At 47.4% G+C, this 22519-nt stretch overlaps 1 protein-coding gene and 1 pseudogene across 2 annotated transcripts; both read left to right on the forward strand.

Moving 5' to 3' along the window:
* The first annotated feature begins 2223 nt into the window (after nt 1–2223).
* Nucleotides 2224–7998, forward strand: LOC128628306 (heterogeneous nuclear ribonucleoprotein A1-like; annotated as a pseudogene).
* A 3994-nt stretch (nt 7999–11992) lies between these two features.
* TREML2 (triggering receptor expressed on myeloid cells like 2) lies at nt 11993–21373 on the forward strand. 2 transcript variants are annotated; one of them, XM_037155195.2, is made up of 5 exons: nt 11993–12281; nt 14171–14491; nt 18565–18973; nt 19906–20012; nt 20296–21373. In XM_037155195.2, exons 1-5 carry the CDS (start codon nt 12224–12226, stop codon nt 20481–20483), a joined length of 1083 nt encoding a protein of 360 aa, XP_037011090.2. In that variant the 5' UTR covers nt 11993–12223; the 3' UTR covers nt 20484–21373. The 2 variants fall into 2 exon arrangements, with proteins under 2 accessions (XP_037011090.2, XP_037011097.2); XM_037155202.2 differs by lacking the exon at nt 19906–20012 and having other exon boundaries at nt 20296–20468.
* The last annotated feature ends 1146 nt before the right edge of the window (nt 21374–22519 follow it).

Raw genomic sequence — 22519 nt, forward strand, 5'->3', positions numbered from 1 at the left:
CAACCAGAACAGACAGAAAATTGAACTGTACGAAACTCCATTAACAATTCATCCAGACCAGAAAGAGAATTGGAGTCAGCGGCCAGTGGAGAGGGGTCATGGCAGGAAAAGGCTGGCAGGTCCTGGGCTTGGGAGAAAATGAGCAAACCCAGTGAGGCGTGCAGGGCGGTTGGCTCACCTCGGTCACATATTCATGTGCAGATAAACCAGGCAAAAATGGGCAGTGAGATGGACCATGTAACCCAGGGCCCCAGCACTGGGAAATAAAGCCTAAAAGCACTGATTGAAAAGGTGCTGGGAGATACTCCCAGCCTCACAGGAAAATTCACTGGAGAGACCTACAGGGTCCTAGAATGTACATAGGCCCATCCACCCAGAAACCAACATCAGTGGGGCCCAGTTTGCTTGTGGGAAGTGGCAGAGGGGACTGAAATAAGAGAGAGAGCAGAGCAAGCACCAATGTTCCCTCTCTCACCCCGCCCCCACATACAATGTCACAACCCAGAGACTGGGTTGCCCCGCCCTGGTGAACACCTAAGGCTCTACCACTCATATGTAACAAGTGTGACCTGACCAAAAAATTATGGCTCAAACAGAAGAATAAATAAAAGCTCCAGATCCAATACTTTTAAGTGACCAAGACATAGCCAATCTATCAGATGCACAGGTCAAAACACTGGTGATCAGGATGCTCACAGAACTGGTTGATTTTGGTTGCAAATTGGATGGAAAAATAAAGGTTACACTAAATGAAATGAAGCAAAATGCACAGGGAACCAACAGTGATGGAAAGAAAACTGGGACTCAAATCAATAGAGTGGACCAGAAAGAAGAAAGAAACAATCAAACAGAAAAGAATGAAGAAACAAGAAGTAAAAAAAATGAGGGGAGGCTTAGGAACCTCTAGGACATCTTCAAACGTTCCAACATCCGAATTATAGGGGTACCAGAAGAGGAAGAGGAATAGCAACAAGTGGAAATCTTATTTGAATAAATAATAATGGAGAGCTTCCTCAATCTGGCAAAGGAAATAGACTTCCAGGAAGTCCAGGAAGCTCAGAGAGTCCCAAAGAAGTTGGACCCAAGGAAGAACACACCAAGGCACATCATAATTATATTAGCCAAGATTAAAATGAGAGAATCCTAGAAGCAGCAAGAGATAAAGAGACAGTTACCTACAAAGGAGTTCCCATCAGACTGTCAGTGGATTTCTCAAAAGAGACCTGACAGGCAAGAAGGGGCTGGAAAGAAGTATTCCAAGTCATGAAAACCAAAGACCTACAACCAAGATTGCTCTATCCAGCAAAGCTTTCATTTAGAATGGAAGGGCAGATAAAGTGCTTCTCAGATAAGGTCAAGTTCAAGGAGTTCATCATCACCAAGTCCTTGTTATATGAAATGTTAAAAGGACTATCTAAGAAAAAGAAGATGATAAAAATATGAACAGTGAAAGGACAGCAAACTCACAGTTATTAGCAACCACACTTAAAACAAAAGCAAACTAAACAGACAGCTAGATCAGCAGCAGTCAAAGAAATGGAGGTCACATGGAGGGTTAGCAACAGGGGAGTTGGAGGAGGAGAAGGGGGAGAAGGTACAGAGAATAAGTAGCATAGACAATGGGGAGAAAATAGACAGGGGGAGGGCAAGAGTAGCGTGGGAAATGTAGAAGCTAAAGAACTTGTGATACATGGTCATGAACTAAAGGAGGGGAATGTGGGTGGGAGGGAATGTTCAGGGTGAAGGGGAATGAAGGGGGAAAATGGGACAACTGTAATGGCATAATCAATAAAATATATTATAAAAATTGACGTACTTATTCAACACAATTCCTATCAAAATCCTAAGTTGCTCTTTTCAGCAATTGACAAATTTATTCTAAAATTCATGTGGAAATACAAGGGACCTGGAACAGCCAAAACAATCTTGAAAAAGAACAACGAAGTTGGAGAACTCACACTTCCTGATTTCAAGGTGTATTACAAAAGTACAGTAATCAAAACAGTGTGGTACTGGCTTACATGCGGATCAAAAAAATAGAATTGAGAGTCTGGATTTTTGACAATGGTATGAAAACAATTCAGTGGGGAAAGAATTCTCATTTCAACAAATGATTTGAACAAATTGAAACAGCTAAGTATTCACATAGAAAAGAAAGAAGTTGGGCCTTTCTGCCTCTGAGTAAGCATCGTTGAAGTCCCCTTTCCTGCAGTCATTGTGTCTAAGTCAGAGTTTCCCAAAGGGCCGAACAGCTACAGAAGCTCTTGATCACAGGTTGGAGCTTTGCAACAGCAGATGAGAGTCTGAGGAACACTCACAGACTGTGTGGTGATGAGAGTTCCAAACACCGAGCACTCCAGAGGCTTTGGGCTTGTCACATATGCCACCGTGGAGGCGGTGGATGCAGACATGAGTGCAAGGCCACACGAGGTGGGTGGAAGAGTTGTGGAACCAAACAGGGCTGTCTCTAGAGAAGATTCTCAAAGACCAGGTGCCCACTTCACTGTGAAAAAGATTTTTGTTGGTCGTATTAAAGAAGACACTGAAGAACAGCAACTAAGAGATTATTTTGAACAGTGTCAGGAAACTGAAGTGATTGAAATCACGACTGACAGAGGCAGTGGCAAAAAGAGAAGCTTCGCTTTTGTGACCTTTGATGACCATGATTCTATAGACAAGATTGTCATTCAGAAATACTGTACTGTGAACGGCCACAACTGTGAGGGAAGGAAAGCCCCATCTAAGCAAGAGATGGCTAATGCTTCATCCAGCCAAAGAAGTTGAAGTGGTTCTGGAAACTTCGAAAGTGGTTGTGGAGGTGGTGGGAATGACGACTTTGGTCATGGAGGAAACTTCAGCTGTTGAGGTGGCTTTGGTGGCAACCGTGGTGGTGGTGGATATAGTGGCAGTGGGGATGGCTATAATGGATTTGGTAATGATGGAAGAAGTTTTGGAGGTGGTGGAAGCTACAGTAATTTTGGCAATTACAACAATCAGCCTTCAAATTTTGGACCCATGAAAGGAGGAAACTTTGGAGGCGGAAGCTCTGGCCCTTATGGTGGTGGAGGCCAATACTCTGCCAAATCACAAAACCAAGGTGGCTATGGCGATTCCAGCAGCAGCAGCAGCAGCAGCAGCAGCAGCAGCAGCAGCAGCTATGGCAGTGGCTGAAGGTTTTAATTGCTGCTAGGAAACAAAGCTCAGCAGGAGAGGGGAGCCAGAGAAGTGACAGGGAAGCTACAGGTTGCAACAGATTTGTGAATTCAACCAAGCACAGTGGTGGCAGGGCCTAGCTGCTACAGAGAAGATATATTTTAGATAATACTCATGTGAATGGGCAAAAAACTTGAGGACTGTGTTTGTGACTAATTGTATAACAGGTTACTGTATTTTTCGGACTATAAGATGCACGTTCTCCCTGTCCCCCAAATTTAGGAGGAATAATGGTTGTTAATGTTGCTGTTGAGTTCTGTTTACATTTACATTGGTGAAATGTTGTGTTATTTATGTTATTAAATATTTTACCACATTTTTTGCTTCAAAAATTTTTTTCCTATTTTCTTCCTCTAAAACCTAGGTACATCTTATGGTCCGAAAATATGGTAGTTTAGTTTCTGTTCTGTGGAAAGTGTAAAGCATTCCAGCAAAGGACTTTTAATGTATATCTTTATTTGCACCCCTGCTGTTGATTGCTAAATGTAATAGTCTGATCACAACACTGAATAAATGTGTCTTTAAAAAAAAATAAGGAAGTTGGATTCATACCTCATCATCACAAAAATCAACTCAGAATTGATCATAGACTTAAATAAAAGAGTTAAACCATGAAATTTTTAGAACATAGGAGTTAATGTTTATGACCTTGGGTTAGGCAGTGGTTTATAAAAATGACACCAACAGTATGAGTGACAAAATAGATAAATTGGACTTCATCAGAATTAAAAACTCTTGCGCTGAAAAAGAATACCAACCTGAAAAGTGAAAAAGTGATCCACAGAATTGGAGAGTGTGAAATCACATATTTCATATCTATAAAATGTAAAGAATTCTTTCAATTCAATAATAAAAATACAAATAGTTTCTGTTTCCAGAACAGATGGTGTAGACTCACTTTTTCCTGTGCCTCTCCTCTAAACACAACCAAATGTCCTGTAATTAGTCAACAGATAATAATAAAGGGATTCTAAGAGCAGGGTAGAGGAGGCAACTGACTAGAGACCTCAAGACTTGTGATGAAACAGCACAGCCGAGTCCCTGAGTTTTCGCTTCATGCCCTGTTCCCCTGGGCTGGGTGTTGGAGAGGACAGTGTGTGTCTGATGAACCAGCAGCAGTGACAGCAGCACAGCCCGGAGCCACTGACAAACATGCCCCTGTAACAACAAAGCCCAGTGGCAGTAACAACAAAGCCCTTTGAAACCATCGTGTGTTCTCCAACTACGGTGGAATTAAATCAGAAATCAATAGCAGGAAGAAATTTGGGGACTAAAACTACAATAACCAAAATAAAGAGCTTTTTGGATGAACTCGATAGAAGATGGGGAGGACTTCCAGCCAAGATGGAAGCATAGGTGGAAACACTGTACCTCCTCACACAACCAAGTTTATGAACAACAAATATTTAAAAACCAGAATGCAACCAAAACAGAGAGAAAATTACACTGTACCGAAGTCCCACGACAACGAACCATTCATCCAGACCGGTAAGAGGGGCGGAGTCAGCAGCTGGCCGAGCAGGGTCGACCTAGGCGCTCAGGTGGCAGTTAGCAGATCCCTGGCGTGGGGTGGCAACGGGCGGACCCAGTGAGGGTGCAAGGCGGCTGGCTGACCTGGTCACACATTTGCGCACAGATAAACCAGGCAAAGAAGTGAGCAGTGACATAGACTGCACAACCCAGAGCCTCAGCGCCAGGAAATATAGCCTAAAAGCACCAATTAGAAAGACTTTCAAGGGTCTAGGTGCTGGGAGAGTCTCCCAGGCTCACAGAGAGTTCATCGGAGAGACTCACAGGGTTCTGGAGGGTGCACAAGCCCACACATCTGGGAACTAGCACCAGAAGGGTCCAATTTGCTTGTGGGAAGCAGCAGAGGGGACTGAAATCTGAAAGAGAGCAAAAAAAAAAAAAGCCATTCCCCCTCTCTGACCCTGCCCCCACGTACAGCCTTACAATTCAGAGACTGGGTTGCCCCAGCCTGGTGAACACCTAAGGCTCTGTACCTCATATGTAACAGGTGCAAACAGACCAAAACATTATGGCTCAAGAAGAAAGAACAGCTCAAAGCCCAAGAGCCAATACTTCTAAGCAACCAAGAGATAGCCAACCTATCAGATGTGCAGTTCAAAACACTGGTGATCAGGATGCTCACAGAACTGGTTGATTTTAGTCACAAATTACATGAAAAAAATGAAGGCTTCACTAAGTAAAATGAAGCAAAATTCATAGGGAACCGATAGTGATGAGAAGGAAACTGGGACTAAAATCAATCGAGTGGACCATAAAAAAGAAAAAAAAGACCAAACAGAAAAGAATGAAGAAACAAGAATTCAAAAAAATGAGGAGAGGCTTAGGAACCTCCAGGACATCTTTAAATGTACCAACATCTAAATTATAGGGGTACCAGAGGGGCAAGAGGAACAGCAACAAGTGGAAATCTTATTTGAATAAATAATAATGGAGAGCTTCCTCAATCTGGCAAAGGAAATCCAGGAAGTCCAGGAAGCTCAGAGAGTCCCAAAGAAGTTGGACCCAAGGAAGAACACACCAAGGCACATCATAATTATATTAGCCAAGATTAAAATGAAGGAGAGAATCCTAGAAGCAGCAAGAGCTAAGGGGACAGTCACCTACAAAGGAGTTCCCATCAGACTGTCAGCTGATTTCTCAAAAGAGACCTGACAGGCAAGAAGGGGCTGGAAAGAAGTATTCAAAGTCATGAAAACCAAAGACCTCCAACCAAGATTGCTCTATCCAGCAAAGCTTTCATTTAGAATGGAAGGGCAGATAAAGTGCTTCTCAGATAAGGTCAAGTTCAAGGAGTTCATCATCACCAAGCCCTTATTATATGAAATATTAAAAGGACTTATCTAAGAAAAAGAAGATAAAAAATATAAACAGTGAAAGGACAGCAAAATCACAGTTATTAATGACCACACCTAAAACAAAAGCAAACTAAGAGGACAGATAGATCAGGAGCAGAGTCACAGAAATGGAGATCACGTGGAGGGTTAGCAACAGGGGAGTGAGAGGAGGAGAAGGGGGAGAAGGTACAGAGAATAAGTAGCATAGAGGGTAGGTAGAAAATAGACGGGGGGAGGGCAAGAATAGTATGGGAAATATAGAATCTAAAGAACTTGTGACACATGGACATGAACTAAAGGGGGGAATGGGGGAGTGGGTGTGCAGGGTGGAGGGGAATGAAGGGGGGAAATGGGACAACTGTAATGGCATAATCAATAAAACATATTTAAAAAAAGAATATGGGGATGACAGGATGGGATTAGTAAACTTGGCAGATCAATAAGATTTTTCCAATCTGAACAACAGAGAAAAAAGCAGACCGAAATAAAATTAGCAGAGCTTCAGGGATCTACATTTATACCATTTATATCATCAGAGTTCCAGAAGGAGGGAGGGAAGAGTGTGGAACTGAAAAGGTATTTGAAGAAATAATGATTTAAAACTGCCCAAACTTGGCAAAAGATATAAACCTGTAGATCCCGGAAGCTAAATGAACTCCAGCTAGGAATAAATTCAAAGAAACATACCAAGACATATCACAAGTAAATGTCTGAAAATTGCAGACAAAGAAAAAAGCCTTAAAAACAGACAGGAATAATGCATTACCAATTTGAATATAGAGACAGACCTTCTCATCTTGAAACCATGGAGATCATAATGAAATGGCACATTTTTCAAGTGCTGCAAAGGCAAATAACCCAATTCAACACTGGACAAAGGGTTTGAATACACATTTATCTAAAGAAGATATACAAATGGCAAATAAACACATGAAAAGATGCTCAACATCAGCAGTCATTAGGTAAATACAAGTCACACTCACAAAGAGATAATATTGTACTTCACAACATCAAAAAGACAGACAAGTGTTAGGAGACTGTAGAGAAATTAGAACACTCCTACATTGCTGGCGAGTGTGTCAAATGGTGCATCATGTTGGAAAACTATTTGAAAGTTCCTCAAAATGGTAAGTGTAGAATTACCACATGATCAAGCAATTCTATTCCTGGTTACATACCCAAGAGAAATAAAAATGTATGTCCACACATAAACTTGTATTTGAATATATGTAGTGGCATTGTTCCCAGTAGCCAAACAATCGAAATGAATAAGATGTCTATCGACCAATGAAAGAATAAACGAAGTGTGTTTCTGTACAATGGGATACTATTCAGCTGTCTAAAGGAATGAAGTCCTGATGCAGCTTGTTGCAGCAAGTACTGGTACAACATGGACAAATCTTGAAAACACTATGCTAAATGGACTGAACACTATATGATTATGTTTCTCTGAAATGCCCAGGAAAAGAACTCATAAAGATACATAGTAGATCAGTGGTTGTCTGGGGCTGCAGTGGGAGAAGAGGAGAAATGGGGAGTGTGATGAGCTGGAACATGGCTTCCCAAAAGATCTCCACACCCTAATCCCTGGAACCACTCAATATTATTCTGTATTAGTTTCAGATGCACAGCAAAGTGGTTAGACAATCATGTACTTTACAGAGTAGCCCCCCCCCCATATTCCGAGTACCCACCTGGCCCTGCATATGTAGTTATCACGAGATTACTGACTATATTCCCTATGCTGTAATTTACATCTCTGTGGCTGTTCTATAACTACCAATCTGTGCTGCTTAACTGCTTTACCTTTTCCACCCAGCCCCCAACCCTCTTCTCCAAACTGTCAGTCCATTCTCTGTATCTATGAGTCTGTTTCTATTTTGTTTGTTTCTTTTGTCCTTTAGATTCCACATGTAAGTGAAGTAAACAATAGGTCTTAGCAGAGGAGATTAAGTTCAGGATTCTGAGATGGGGAGGTGATCCCGGATTATGGGCCTGGGCACTAAATGCAATCCCACGTTTCCTTATAAGACAAAGGCTGCGGGAGATGTGAATGCACAGGGGAGAAGGTGATGTGGGGATGGAGCAGACTTCGGAGATGCTGGCCTTGAGGACTGCAGTGACGAGGTCACAAGCCGTGGAGTGTCAGCACCCACCACTGTAAGCTGGGAGAGGCATGGATTCTTCCCCAGAGTCACCAGAGAAACCTCAGCCCTGCCAACACCTTCATCCTGGCCCAGTGATACCGTTTCAAACTTCTGGCCTCCAGAACTGTGAAAAAATAAGTTTGTGTTGTTTTAAGCCCCTCAGTGTGTAGAAATAGGAAACCAGTCCAGAGTTTGACTGCTGATGGACGTGGGGATATGGAGTTCCATTTGGGGTGGAGAAAATGTTGCAGATTTGGGTTTTGGTTGTACAACTCAGGGATTATGCTAAACACCACTGAATTGTACAGTTTAAATGAGTCAGTTTTATATTATGTGAATCACATCTCAGTAAGACTGTCAAATAAATCTTTGTGACCTTGGGTTAAGCAAAGATTTCTTAGATGTGACATGAAAAGTATGAGCCAAAAAAATGGTATATTGCACTATATCAAAATGAAAAAGTTCTGCTTCTGAAATATACTTCTAATAAAACGACAAACAACAGACTGGGGAAATGTTTGTAATGCATGTATTTAATGAAAGAATACATCAGAACAGCCCTGGCCAGTGGCCCAGGCGGTGGGAGTGCCATCCTGCACACCAAGGAGTTGTGGGTTCTGCTCTCAGAGGCAACTGATTGATGTTTCTCTGGAATCAGTGTTTCTCTCTCTTTCCCTCCCTCCCTCTCTAAAATCAATAAAAAACACACATATCCTTGGGTGAGGATTAGAAGAAAAAAGAGTACCATCAGGATATATAAAGATCACAAGCTTCTATAATAAGAAAACAAAAATGAGAAGATGTGAACAGACACTATCTTAGAGAAGATATATTGATGGCAAATAAGCACAATAAAAGATGTCCAGTATTCTTAGAGAGATGCAAAATAAAGCCACATTGAATACGACCACACACCTATTAGAATGGGGGTGTTCAACACCTGACAGTATCAAAGTGCTACCAAGAATAGGGAACAAGTGAAACATAGCTGGGAGAAATGCAAAATGGTGCAGCCACACTGGGGAACAATTTGTCAGTTTTTAAAACATTAAACATAATCTTGCCATACAACCCAGCAACCCCACTCTAGGGATTTACCCAGTGAAACGTAAACTTATGATCATACAAAAACCTGGGTACACATATTTGTAGTGGTTTTGTCTGAAATATCCCAACTGCACAGCAACCTGAATGACCCTCAGCTGGGATGTGGGTAAACAAGCTGTGGTACATCCATACAACGGGATCCTACTTTGCAATAAAGAGGAGCAAACCACTAAAATACCCAACACACATCTCGAATGCATTATGCTAAGGGGAAGAAGCCATACTGTATCATTACATTTTTGTAACATCTAGAAAAGGCAAAACTAAAGACAGGAAAAAACCCAGGTCATTGTTTGCTGGGAACTGAGGGTGGAGTGAGGGGCTGTCTGACGAGCGACATGAGGAAACTTTGGGGGTAATGGAATGTTTCTATATCTTGCTTATGGTGGTGGTCACAAATCCCTATGGGTATGTGAAATTCCCAGAACTTCCCACTGAAAAGAATGAATTTTATTCTGTGTAAATCAGGTGTTAATTTTTTAAATGGAAACACAGCACGGGTTAAAAGCAGGTTTACAGTTGCTTGTGTGTAAAATAATGTAATAATAACTAATCATACAATAATAAACTGTGTTTTGCAGATTCATAAATGTAAACCTACTTCTGCTCCACCCTGTAGAAAGAAACAGAAAAACAGTATGCTGTATTAAATTACTTTGTTGAAAAAAGTCTAACATATACACATTTTTAGAGATGTTGATAAAGCCTTCCAAATTTCCTTCCAAGAACACTGGTTCCAGTTCATACCACCTCTGTCAGAGGAGGGAGAGGGTTTGGTTTTTGTACCCTCATTGACACCCTGTGACAGAGAGGGCGCTTCTAGGGCACTTTTCACGATGCCTCACTCAATGTGGGCACGCTCCAAGGCTTTAAAAAAACCCATTTTATTTATTTTTAGAGAAAAGGAGGGAGAGAAACATCCATATGTGGTTGCATCTCACACACCCCGTACTGGGGATCTGGCCTGCAACCTAGGCATGTGCCCTGACTGGGAATTGAACCAGTGACCCTTTGGCTCACAGGTAAGCACTCAATCCACTGAGCCACACCAGCCAGGCCACATACCAGGGCTTTGCTAGCAATGTTGATTCCAGGTACGTGGAATCCCTGCCAGGGATAAGTGACATCCCCACTCCTGAAGCCATTCACTGTGCTGATGGAGGAAAGGAAGGATGGAAGATAGCATGTATGTTGGGAGGAGAGATGGCCTCGGAACTCGGGATCTGAGGACAGTGGCAGCAGTGTTGAAAAGGGAGGTGGGTGAGGAGAGCAGGATAGGTCTTCTGGGAGCTGAGAGGTTTGGAGTGACAACTGGATCTCATTCCTCTACCCCCAAGCCTAGCACACCCGTGGCATATTAGATTGTAAGAACGGACAAATTATATCAGATTGAGGAACGAATAAACGAGTAAGTTAAGAGACTAAACGTTTTGGGTCAGCAAAGATAAAACTTCCTTGGTTTGGGACTTGGAGGTTCAAACTCAGTTTAAGACTGTGGCCATGCAAACCTGAGGACTTCTTACTGAGTCCCACCAGAGAAGGAGAAAGTTGGCACAGGTGAATGGGGGAGCACACAACATCAGGGGCTCCACTAGGTCCCCACACCTCAAAGGAGCTGATGACACAGCTCCTGCCTGTCAGTACTGTATCCTGATTCTCAGCTCTAGGGACTAAGTGAAGGGTGGGGTCTTGGGCCAAATGCTGGGTCATTTTAGCTGGAGCCCAGCGGCTGTATAGGCGAGATAGGGTTGAGCGAGAGGAAGTGGAGTGGGCATGCCTGGGTGCTGGCTGGGGGCCAGAGCTGGGGGCCGAAGGGGCTGGGGGTGTGGCTTCTGGGGAAGAGGTGGGGGAGGGGAGGATCTGCCCTTGCTTCAGGAAGCCTGTAAGAGGCAGCAGGAGTCTCCTGAGAGCTGGTGGGTGAGTAGGCAGGTCAGCAGGACAGGTAATGAGAAGGACAGAGCTAGGGAGGCACGTTAACAGCAAAAAGGACAGACTGTGTGTGTGTGTGTGTGTGTGTGTGAGAGTGTCTCTCTGTGTGTGAATGTGTGTGCACGTGTCTCCACGTGTGAAAGCACAGAAGCCCCTCCCTGACCCCAAACCTTATGCTCTAAGTTTTACAATTTGCATCTTTTTTTCCTTATCACCCTAACTGTGACAAAACTAAGATTGTGTTTGCACATGTAGGGGGTTATTTGTGAGCAGGAGTGACAGTCTTGACCAGCCAGGAGTCTGTGTGTGTGTGTGTGTGTGTGTGTGTGTGTGTGTAAGAGAGAGAGCCAGAACGAATGCATTCGGTGAGGGATGAATGAGTGAGTGAATGAATGAATGAGTGAATGAATGTGAGTTTTTAAGAAACTCCTTGGAACGTGTGTTTGTGAACAATGTAATATCCAAGACGCCTCTCCCTGGCCACACAGCCCCCACCCTGGATGTCTAATCCCAGAGCATTCCAGGGAAGTCTGTACCTGAGGTTCTAGAAAAGTCGCACCAGCACCTAGATGGATCCCTGTCTTAGGATAGGAGGCACACTTTTGGGGCCAGTTTCTGGGAATCTAGAGAGTGTGGGAAGTCGTCAGACCCTGTGAACCCTCCCTGGGTTGCGGGGCCCAGACTGGGTGGAGCAGCCACACCTGCCTGAAGTTTCGAGGAAGAGGCGGAAACAGTACCGGGCACCGCCCTCCCACAGGGTCTGCGGGCTCCTGCGGTCTGCCGTGCACAGTGGGTCCCGTGACCTTCTCACTTCCCTAAATGGGCAACTTCACTTTTAGAAGTTAAGATTCTCCCCTGGCAGACCCAAGGGGTCCAGACTGCACCGGCTTGGAGCCCCGACCTTGCATACGGGGGGCGTCCTGGCCCCCTGCTGGCCTGCGACTGTCGCGGCTGGATGGAGCCATGGCTCCCACACTGTTACTGCTGCTCTTCCTCCTGTGGCTCCAGGGCTGCGTTTCAGGTGAGCAGGTGGGTGGGCTGGCTGGGCGGGCGGGGCGTACGGCCTTTTCCTGGACCCCCCAACGGGCTATTTCTTGCTCAATGATCTTGCTTAATATTTTGTGGAGTTGGAGGAGGGGGAGGAGGAGCTCGGGCTGGCCTAAGCAGCTCCTTACCAGAGACCAATGAGAAGCTTCCATCTTAATACCTGGCCCCAGGCAAAGCTCCTGAGGTCTCACAAAGCTCTGGACCATCTCTGCGTGGCTTCCTCATGACTTCTGACCAGGGACACTCGAGTTCCTCACACAAAAAGCCTCTTCCCTTGGCTTCTGTGAGGAAGGCCCCGTTTGGTTGTTACAGGAATCATTGCATCATGTGTGCGTGTGCTTTGAACTTGCTTTTTCTCAGAATGCTGACGCCACTACGCCCTGTCCAGAGTGGAAGCAATCCCTGAAGTCCTCTCCCACCCCACAAACACCAATGTTCTTCAAAGGGGGAGGGGGTCACCCAATCCTGCCTCCTTCGCTGCCATGGCAACCAAGTTACCACTTCCTGATCAGCTCTGGGCATGGTGGGGGTTGGCAAAACATACTCCTCACCACCTGTGAGGGGATGGGCGGTGGACAGGAATGAACACAGTACCCTGGAGACCCTTTTCCAAGGTCACCCCATCCACGCACCTTCCCCAGACATAACCCTCTCTGTGCCTGGCCTGTTCCGAGCCATCCTGGGGTCCCCCCAAACCTCCCACCCTCCAAATAACTGAGTTGAATCATTCTATTTAGTTTGTGTGGGACAAAGTGGTGCTCAGAGGGGGCGTTACCTCACTCCAAGCCTCAACTACAGTGGCAGCTGGGTTGGAAACTGAGGCAGATCTCTTAGGTGCCAGGCCTTTGGTTATCAGCTCTGGGCTCTAGTACAGAAGTCTGGAGCTACCTGCATTTGGAAAAAGGAAGTATACATTGAGCACCTACTATACTCAAGGCACTGTACTGGGATATAGTTCTCACAGCCAACCTGATCTGTTCATGCGGTAGAATCAGAGTTTTAACCCAAGTTTATTTAGACTCCAAAATGTGCGCTCTGGTCTGTCCCACGGGGTGTGGGGGGGAACTTGTGTGTATTGCTTGTTTGCAGAAGGCTCTGGTGTGTTAAGGAGCAGGTGCTGAGCTTACAGCAGGCAGAAGGGTAGAGGGACCCTCCCCACCTCTCTCTCTCCCCTGTCCCCCTATTCAACCACCCTGACCTAGTTCTACTCTCTTCCCGCCAGACTGTGGGTCATAAAGTGCACAGACCACGTCCATCTTACTCCCAGGCATAAAATCAACGTGTTGGAAATGAACAGTGGATAATTGTAGAATTCTTTGGCTTGTACCCTGATGAAAATTTCTGTGCACTTTGGGGCATATTCAATCTATGGGTTTTATGGAGCTAGTATATTTTAAAATTAAAGACCACCTAGAATGAGCCAATGCAACTTGCTATTTAAAATGTATCTATGGTGAACCTATTGTAAAATAAATAACTACTCTTAATGTTTTAAAATTAAGATTGGATCTTCTTATCTACTTAAGTCATTTGTGCTCTGGAATTTCATAACTTAAAAGCCTGTGCTTGCATTTGTGTGTCTGTCTTCTTGAGGTCAAATCCTGAGTCTTGCCCATGAAATTCTGAAGGTGGGGCTTGTCATGTTCCCATCAGACTAGAAAATACCATGAAGAAAGGGGCCTGCACCTCCCCCCGCAGACCGAGTCAGCTCCCTCCGAGTGGGGCTGTTTCTCCCTCAGACTGTGCATCCCATGTCCGCAGGGCAGTACCCACCTCCTCTCCATTCACCACGAGCTTCAGGTTTCAAGATGTCACCTTCCTCCTCTCTTGCCAGACCTTGCTCAACATGGCGTGTCTCCCCAGGTGCTCCTGCCGAGAGTGTGTACTCCAAAGTGCAGCATTTCGAAGGGGAGACCCTGTCTGTGCAGTGCTCCTACAAGAGCCGCAAAAAACACGTGGAGGGCAAGGTCTGGTGCAAAATCCGGAAGAAGAAGTGTGAGCCTGGGTTCACTCGGGTCTGGGTGCAGGGACCGCGCTACTTGCTGCAGGACGATGCCCAGGCCAAGGTGATCAATATCACCATGGTGGCCCTCAGGCGCCAGGACTCGGGCCGCTACTGGTGCATGCGCAACAGCTCTGGAACCCTCTACCCTCTGATGGGCTTCGAGCTGGAAGTATCTCCAGGTGAGCAGGCCTGCTGGGGCACTGGGGTGATTGGGGATGTCCTTCTTGCCCTGCACTCCACTAACATTGGATATACTGAGAATAATAATCCTTCAGTGGGCATGTTGCACAGTGGGGCTTTCACAGGCAGCTTCATGAACATTATTGTCACCACTTTGTAGATGAAAAAAAAAAATGAGGTATAAAACCACCTATGTGTCTCTGACCTTAACCAAGATAACAGAGCTAGAAAGCAGCAATGGTGAGATTCAAACTCAGGACTCTGCTTTGTTTTCTTCAGTCTTCTGTTTAATATATATTCATTGAGCCCTGATTCTGTGCCAGCCACTATTCTAGGCCCTGAGGATACAGTGGTGAGCAAAAACAGACACAGTTCTGCCCTAGGGGAGATGACTGACAATAGTACATCTTCAGACAATAATTGCAGATGACAACTAATATTCTTAAGCAAATGAAACAGTGTGATAAACTAAAAAGTAACTCAGTGGTGGGGGGAGCCACTGAAGTACCAGGGTTCAGAGAAGACCTCCTTCAGCAAATGTCATCAAGCAGAGCCCTAAGTGATGAGAGCTTTCTAGCTCTGTTGAAATGTAGGTGCTTCAAAGTTCATTTCAAGTGGGGAGAAATGCATGTACAAAGGCCCCGTGGTGAGGAGCTAGGGTCATATGAAGCAGGCCTGTGTGGCTGTCCATACTGAGTGTGGGGCAGAATGATAGGAGATGAGGTTGGAGAGCCAAACAGCAGCCCTAAAGTCCACAATAAAGGAGTTTGAGGTTTATTCTAAGTACAATCGTTATTGCAGAGCTTATCGGGGTGTGGCTTATCTTTAAGACATTAATGGCTGCTATGTAGAGGATTGTGGAGGGATAAGTGAATAAGCAGAGAAAAACTGTGGGCATTTGATGTGGATCCCGGCTCCTGGGCTCCACGGCATTATGGATGAGATGAGACAAATTCACACCCCAAGTCCTGTGGAGGAAGAGGGATGGTTCAGCTTCTCTCTCAAGAGGAGAAAAGTCTCAACCTTTGCCTTGACAAGCTTTTGTTGGGTTCAATTTGCACAGGAATACAGGGTGTATATGTAAAGCTCATCAATCAATGTCAGACAGTAATGATTAAACAATAGATAACATTCAAAGGACTCTGAGGGCTTATTCTGAGTCAGGGTCAGACAGTTAAAGGGCCATAAAACTTTGGGGAACAAACTCACCCCCTGCTTGGACCCTTATCATTTAAATTGAGGGTATTAGCAAAGTAGGTGTCATAGGATTTTATGCATTCTTTCTTAGGCCTGATCACCCTAGGAAACCCACCCTTTCCAGCATAGGGCAGCACACATGTCCAGCATTGTTTTGGGTTTAAGGCATTGTTTCGGGCTTAAGTCAGGCAGGGAAAGTAAGGCAGTCAAGAGATTAGGAGACTTCTTGCAGACAGAATGAGAACTCAGGCTATGTCAAAGCCAAGGGGCGAGGTTCCATCACCCCCTTTTTCTTTAGCCCCCAAGTTCTTCCCTGAGGGTCCCTTTGCATCCATGCCTGTCTTAGGTCGTCACTCTTTCGAGGACTCTTACCCATCATTGGCTAACCAGTCATCCGCTTGAGGCCAGGCAGAGTGAAGAGAAAGGGGGCAGAAGTGGTGCCCCTACAAGGAAGATAAGCTTTGTCTCCTAAGTGGCTTATGGTCCCAAGGTCATTTACTCAGCATTAGCCATGGGGGATTACAGCTTCTGAAACCAGGCAGGGAAGTTCCCAACAGGTATCCTGCCTGGAAATGACAGTGTCTTAGAATAGGATATGGTCCCTGGAGGTGGAAAAAAGTGGAGGGGCCCCAATTTATGATGGTCACACTCTTGCCCTTGCTGTATGTTTTTGAAGTAAGACTGGATTTGCTCATGTGAGAGCTGAGCAAAAGCAAAACATCAAGGATGACCTCAAAGTGTGCCATTTCACCTGCAAGGTGGAAGGTGGTACCATGGACTGGGTAGGGGAGATCTGACAGAGGAGATAGTTTGGAGGAGTTTGGAGGAGAAAAATGAAGAGCTCTATTTTATCATGTTACCTTTAAGATACCTCTTAAAGCCTCACATGGAGAAAGGAAGAAGACAGTTGATGTATCAGCCTGAAGCTCAGGTGAAAGGTCAGAGCTGGGGATATATTTAAAAGTATCTATATAAAGACAGTTTAAAGTTATAAGTATTAGAGAAATCTATAGAGACAGAAAGTAGATTAATGGATGCTTGGGGCTGAGAGGTAACGGCCAGTGGATGAGGAGTTTCTTTTTGAGATGATGAAACTATTCTAAAATTGACTGCGGTGATGTGGTGTGACTCTGTGAGTTTACTAAAAATCATTTAATTTGACACTGTAAATGGGTGTGTTATCAGAGATGTAAATTATATCTTGATACAGTTCTTAAAAATTCATGAAGATATAAGCTCTCTGTTGAGTGTAGAAAAAGAAGAGAGGGCCGAGAACCTAGCCCCAATGTCCTCCCATGTTTATGGATAGGAAAGGGTGAATGGTCAGCGAAGGAGCCAGAAAAAAGTAGCCAATGATTCTGAAGTTCATTACCTATTCTTCTCTGTTCCCCCAACCCAACTGCATCCCCTGTCTTTTGTTGGGTCTGAACGAGGCCAACTGCTCTCTGTAAGATGCTGAGTTCAATCTCCTTCCTCCACTCTCCAGTTCTAATTTAGATCCAGGGAAGTGGTTGAAACCAGTTGAAACTTGTAGGGATACAAACATGAATTTGGTATTGCACTATGTCCAATCTCACTTTGCATCTCTTAATGACAATTTGGGGAGATTCCAAATTCGCAGACCCTTTCATTTACTAGAAAATAAAAAATCCCCAGCCCAATTGAAATCATCTAGAAATATATGCTTTGCTTTACTCCTCCTTGAAGACCAAGTTTCATGGCCCAAGGCACCTGAAATGAGAAAGAGGAGTAGCCTGCTGACTAACTCCTCCTTCATCACTGGAGGCGAGGAAGTGGGTTTCTCTTAGTCACCTTTTCCATGTTTTCCCCCTCACCCCCAACTCCTTGGTGTACTGGAGCAGGAATAAAGGTTGTGTGGCTTCACTGACCCTTGTTAGAATTCTCTTTCTGTTGGGTGTCACTTTTTTTCTGCCCAGCCCTGTGAGGTCCTCTATGAAGAGAGTGTCTAAGTGGCTCTCCCAAGGCGCCTACGTGTGAGCTCTTTGAAGAGTCCTTCGGTTCTGCTCAGTAGGCTGCTGATGTGGGACATCTGGCTGTAGGTCAGCCCCTTTCTCTATGCCCACCTCAGCAATGCCACTTGTTCTGGGTTTCCTTGCCCAGAAAAAAAGGGCACCTTCAATGGTGACCCCTGGCCCTAAGGAATAGGGTCCTCACCATGCACAGTTGAGGGATTCAGCAGCCTTCTCTAACCCCCTGCCATCTCTCTCCAGTTTTCTTGTTCCCAGCAGAGAAAGACCCAACACTGCCCCCTAGATTAGACCTCAGAATTACAACTCCTTATCCTTGACCTTGCAAACACCAGCCTTCTAGAAAATGGAGTGGTTAAAGGTCTGGGTTAATGGATGAGGGTAGCAGGGCTGGTATCTCTTAGAAAAACCCCAAGAAAGGTGTCTGACCCTGCTGCTTGTGGCGTTCTTTGGAATCTAGGCCTTTCATGCTTCTTGGTCCTCGTCTCTGGACCCTAGTCATTAATTATGGAGCAACTGGAAAAGTCTCACCCCAACATCACAGTAGAGAAACCTCTTTGACCCACAGAAATGAGGAGGGTCTAGAAGTGACAAAAGAGCTGGGGACGGGTCCCAACTGTGGGCCCAGGAGGCCTGGCGGGCAAGGCTAAAGAAACTCTGAAGTTCTGTTCCTTCTTTACTGTGCCTACTTCTTCTTCCTGACACCACCCTCTGAACAAATACACACCTGGTCCCTCAGCAGAGCAGAAGTGTGGGTCTCAGTTCAGGAGGGGAGACGAGGACAGGCCTCACCCCGGCATAGAGACAGCCAGGTGGGTTGCCAGGATGTGTTCCCAACACCTAGGCCCCTAACTCACTCTAATGTTCCTCCCTCTCTGTTCCCTCAGTCCCCACAGCCGAGAGAAACACTCCTCTTACACAGCTGGCCAAGACCCTCAAGAGTGGAGTTGTCACAACGGGCCGAGCTCCCACCTCAGGCTCTGATGCCCCTTTCACCACCAGTATGAGGATGTTCACACCCGGAGTCCTCACCTTGGACAGACTTTTGCCCTCCAGTGCCTCAGAGACCATCCAACTGAGCTCCACGGCAGGCTACAGCTTCACCAGCCCCTCTGCCCTGGGGCCCAGAAGGACCAAGGGGCTCCAGACTGTGACTGCACCTCCCGGCGTTGCCAGAGCCTCCTCAGCTGGCCCCGTGTCCATCTCCACTAGGGCCAGCCACCTGCGCACCAGATTGCCCACCACGAGAACATGCCACACCAGCAGATCTCTCCTCAACAAATTATCCCCTATCAGGTACCCATGGGTCTGGGGGCTGAATGACACTTTACCAGGCATGGCCACAGTTCTCAGTGCCGCAAGATGCAGAAGTTATAGCAGACCTTCCCCTTTTGCCCACCCCTTCCCATGAGGGTTTGTGGATGGAGAGGAGGGAGTAGGGACAAGACAGGGTGGTGGCTTGGAAAATGGGGAATGGGGGATGCTTTAATTTGGGTTCCTCCAGAAGCAGACTCTGAGACCGGGATTCGCATCATATTTGGAACACGGGGAGCGCATGGAGAAGTGAGACGGGGAGGAAGGAAGGCAACGGACAGAGTGCTTAACCCAGGCACTGCCACTGCGGGCAGCGAGGACGCAGCCCCTGTGGGGAACTTAGGGCCCCAGTGTCAAGCAGCCACCTGAGTGGCAAGATAGCTGGGGTATTTATATACCCACTCCTGTTGGGCATCAGGAGAGGGCTGTAGCCAAGTGTGGCCAGTGACAAAAGAAAGTCCTTAGGCCAAAATATATATATGCATACATACATGTGAATGGAGGTGCTGATGTCAGGTACACACGGAAGTGATACAGGCAAGAAATACAGGCAGGACACCGGCAGCATCTGTTAGAGACCAAGGTGCTAAGAGATATCCTCCATCACTATGACAGAATAAGGACCTTTGTCTTTTCTGTCACAAATGGGGGTCTCTTAGAGTCCCTGTCCTCAACAATAAGCAGACTTGGGGGAATAGAGGATGGGTGCTCCCCTCTGTCTGGGGACTTCCTCCCCTGAACTCTGAGTGCCTCAGTTCCTTCTCCCACAGCTGAGTCCTCAAGAAAGAGACCATCGCTCCCTGCGGGGCCATCAGGGTTTCCCCCTTCTGAGTCCTGTCATGTGGTGTTCGGAAAGACGTGGGTCGAGGTGGGGAACCTGGTGCTCACCTCCCCACTCTGTCCCGCCTTCTCAGGCACCAGGACTCCAACCCCATTGTGCTCCTGGGGGTGCTGGCCTTCCTCTTGGTGCCTGTGACGATGATCGTGGTCTATGGGTTCTGGAGGAAGAGACACATGGGAAGTGAGTAGAGCCCGTCCTCCCAGGCCCCTGGGGGCTTGACACACTTTCCACAGTGCCTGAGTGTGGATGGTCCCCAGGCGGTATATCCTCACCTGTGCCCAGCCGGGAGGACTGTGAGGTGCCCAGGTGAGGGAGGAGGGTGGGCAGGCAGGTGCAGCATTCCCCGGGGCTGACCTGGCAGGAAGTGGAGGCACGGCCAGCAGACAGGCTGCTCTAGCCCAGGAGCACAGGGCACGATGAGAAGGAGCCCACCCTTCTTCAGCTCTCTCCCTGGTCCTCACAGGCTACAGAATATGCAGGGACCCTGTTCGACCCTGGAGGGACCCCCCTGGAAGACCGGAGCCTCCTTGGACACCTGCTTGGTTTAAGGCCACTTATGGAGTGGGCGAGCTTCTCCCAGAGGGACCCCAGGAGGCTGTAAGAGGAGTGAAGATGAGGACCTGTCTGGACTGGAGCCAGGTTGGGGGGTGAGGACTTACGCAACGCTGGGCTCAAGCCCTCCCTAACCCGAGGCTGCACTTCACCTGCTCAGTGCCCCTGGGCTGCCAGGAACCTGGGGAGAGGCCCAGAGTGGAGGGCACCATGCAGCAGGTCCCAGGGGAAGCTGCTGAGGGAATTCTGCTTAGAGCCACAGCTGACCGGGACCCAGCTGGGTGGTGCTGTTTACAGACAGAGCCTCAGCTCCCATTGGCTCAGAACCCCTGCTGTCAAGCTGAGGGGAGGGCGAGTGGGGTGGGGTGGACAGCTGTCCTCTCTCTACCAGGACCCTATGTCCTCAGCTTCCCTCTGCTCCCCTCAAGCTTCCCCATGAACTTAGGGAAGAGTTTCAGAGGCAGCCCATGTCCCAACGGTTGACCCTGGAGGAGAAGGAACAGTGAATAAGAACTGGGGGTCCCTAGAAGCATTGGCAGCAGGGTACCTCAAAGCTGTCCAAGCCTGCATCCCCTGAGCCATGTGTCCTCTGACTGACCTGTGATAACGCCCTGCCCTGATTTGGGCTACTTGTCCCTCAAGTCCTGGGAGCCAGCAGAGCCTGCCCTCTCACTGCTGCCTCCTGCTGGCCAGATTCTCCTGTGACAGCTGTGACGGGCAGCTGAGAGCCCCCCTCAGCAGCAGGACCACCAGCCTGTCCCCAGACTGGGGTGCAGAGGCTGAAGTCAGGGCTGTCTCTCCCAGTTCCTACACCTGGACTCCAGGCATGAGCTCTTGCAGGAGACTGAGGGCCCTCCAGGGTCCACTGAACAGGGGACTGCAGCTCAGAGAAAAGACAATTGGCACCCCCAACCTCAGAGTCTCATTTTCTCCTGGGGAGAGAGGAGCCGTTGGGACCCAGCAGACAACTCACAGCTGATGACAGCCTGGTAGGGGTGAGGTGAGGTTGGGAGGATGGAGCCCAGGAGCCCGAGCCCAATTGCCTGAGTCTTCTGCCCCTGCCTCATAGGCTCCTGAGCTCAGACTTGGCTCGTCTACAGGGAAAGCTGGAGAATACGGGCTGCATTCACCCCCTGAAGAGCAGGGGGCCACCAGCCTGGAGTAACCGAGAAGGCACCTGGGGATAGATGTGGCATCTCTACTCTCTGCCCTGGGTCAGGGTCCTCCCAAGTGGGCTAGCATGTGCCATAGGCAGGAGACACAGCCAGAGCCTTAGTGGGGCCACTCCAAGATGGATTTGGGGAAAGAGGAGGGGGCAGGGGGTAATCCTATGGGACCCTAGGAAGGAGGCACCTCTTCCCCATGTCCAGGAGAGGGCACTAGCGGGCAGACTCAGACTGAGGAACTGCCTGGCCTGTGGCTGGTACACACACACACACTCACACACACACACTGACATCTGTCCTCCCTATCAGGAAGGTATGGCCACCACCTGGTAGTAACCGGGAGCAGGTTTAACTCACTTGAGGGAAAATGGGTCCCTGAGAGCTCAGCTCCATCTTGACCCTGCAACTGGCATGACTGCCCTGCTTCCCATGTGAGTGGGGTGCCCCTGGGAGAGCCCTGCAGGGGGCTGAGGCCGGGACCCAGGGCGCCCGGGGTGCCAGCCGCTCCCGTGTGACCCTGTGCAAGTCACTAACCTAGTGGGCCTCATTTTTCCTCTCCTGTGAAAGAGGACACTAATTCCTACCTCGAAACTTTTCAGAATAAAACAGAAGAACGTGAACTTTAGATGACTGAGTGCCTTATGATTGCTGGTCTTCAAATTCTTTTCACGTTAACACATTGTGTCATATTCTACATTTTTAGAGAACCATGGACACCGTTTGTTTTGTCCTCGACTGTAAGAGGAAAGAGGGCAGAGGGGAAGACAGTCCCCAGGTGGTGGGGCTGGGTCCAGGCAGAGGCCTGGGCTGCGCCCAAATGTCAGGCAGAGTAGCCAACAGGGTGACCTCCGTCCCTGCTTGCCCAGGATAAGGGGTTCCTGGGGGACCCCCATGTGCTGCCCATCGTGGAGCCTGCTCCCGCACGAACTCCGCCGGAAGGGGGACACTGAGTCCTGAGAGGAGGTGCAG

The sequence above is a fragment of the Artibeus jamaicensis genome, unplaced genomic scaffold (genome assembly GCF_021234435.1).
Source record: "Artibeus jamaicensis isolate MK-2021 breed Jamaican fruit bat unplaced genomic scaffold, CSHL_Jam_final contig_1803, whole genome shotgun sequence".
In the NCBI taxonomy this organism is placed as follows: Eukaryota; Metazoa; Chordata; class Mammalia; order Chiroptera; family Phyllostomidae; genus Artibeus; species Artibeus jamaicensis.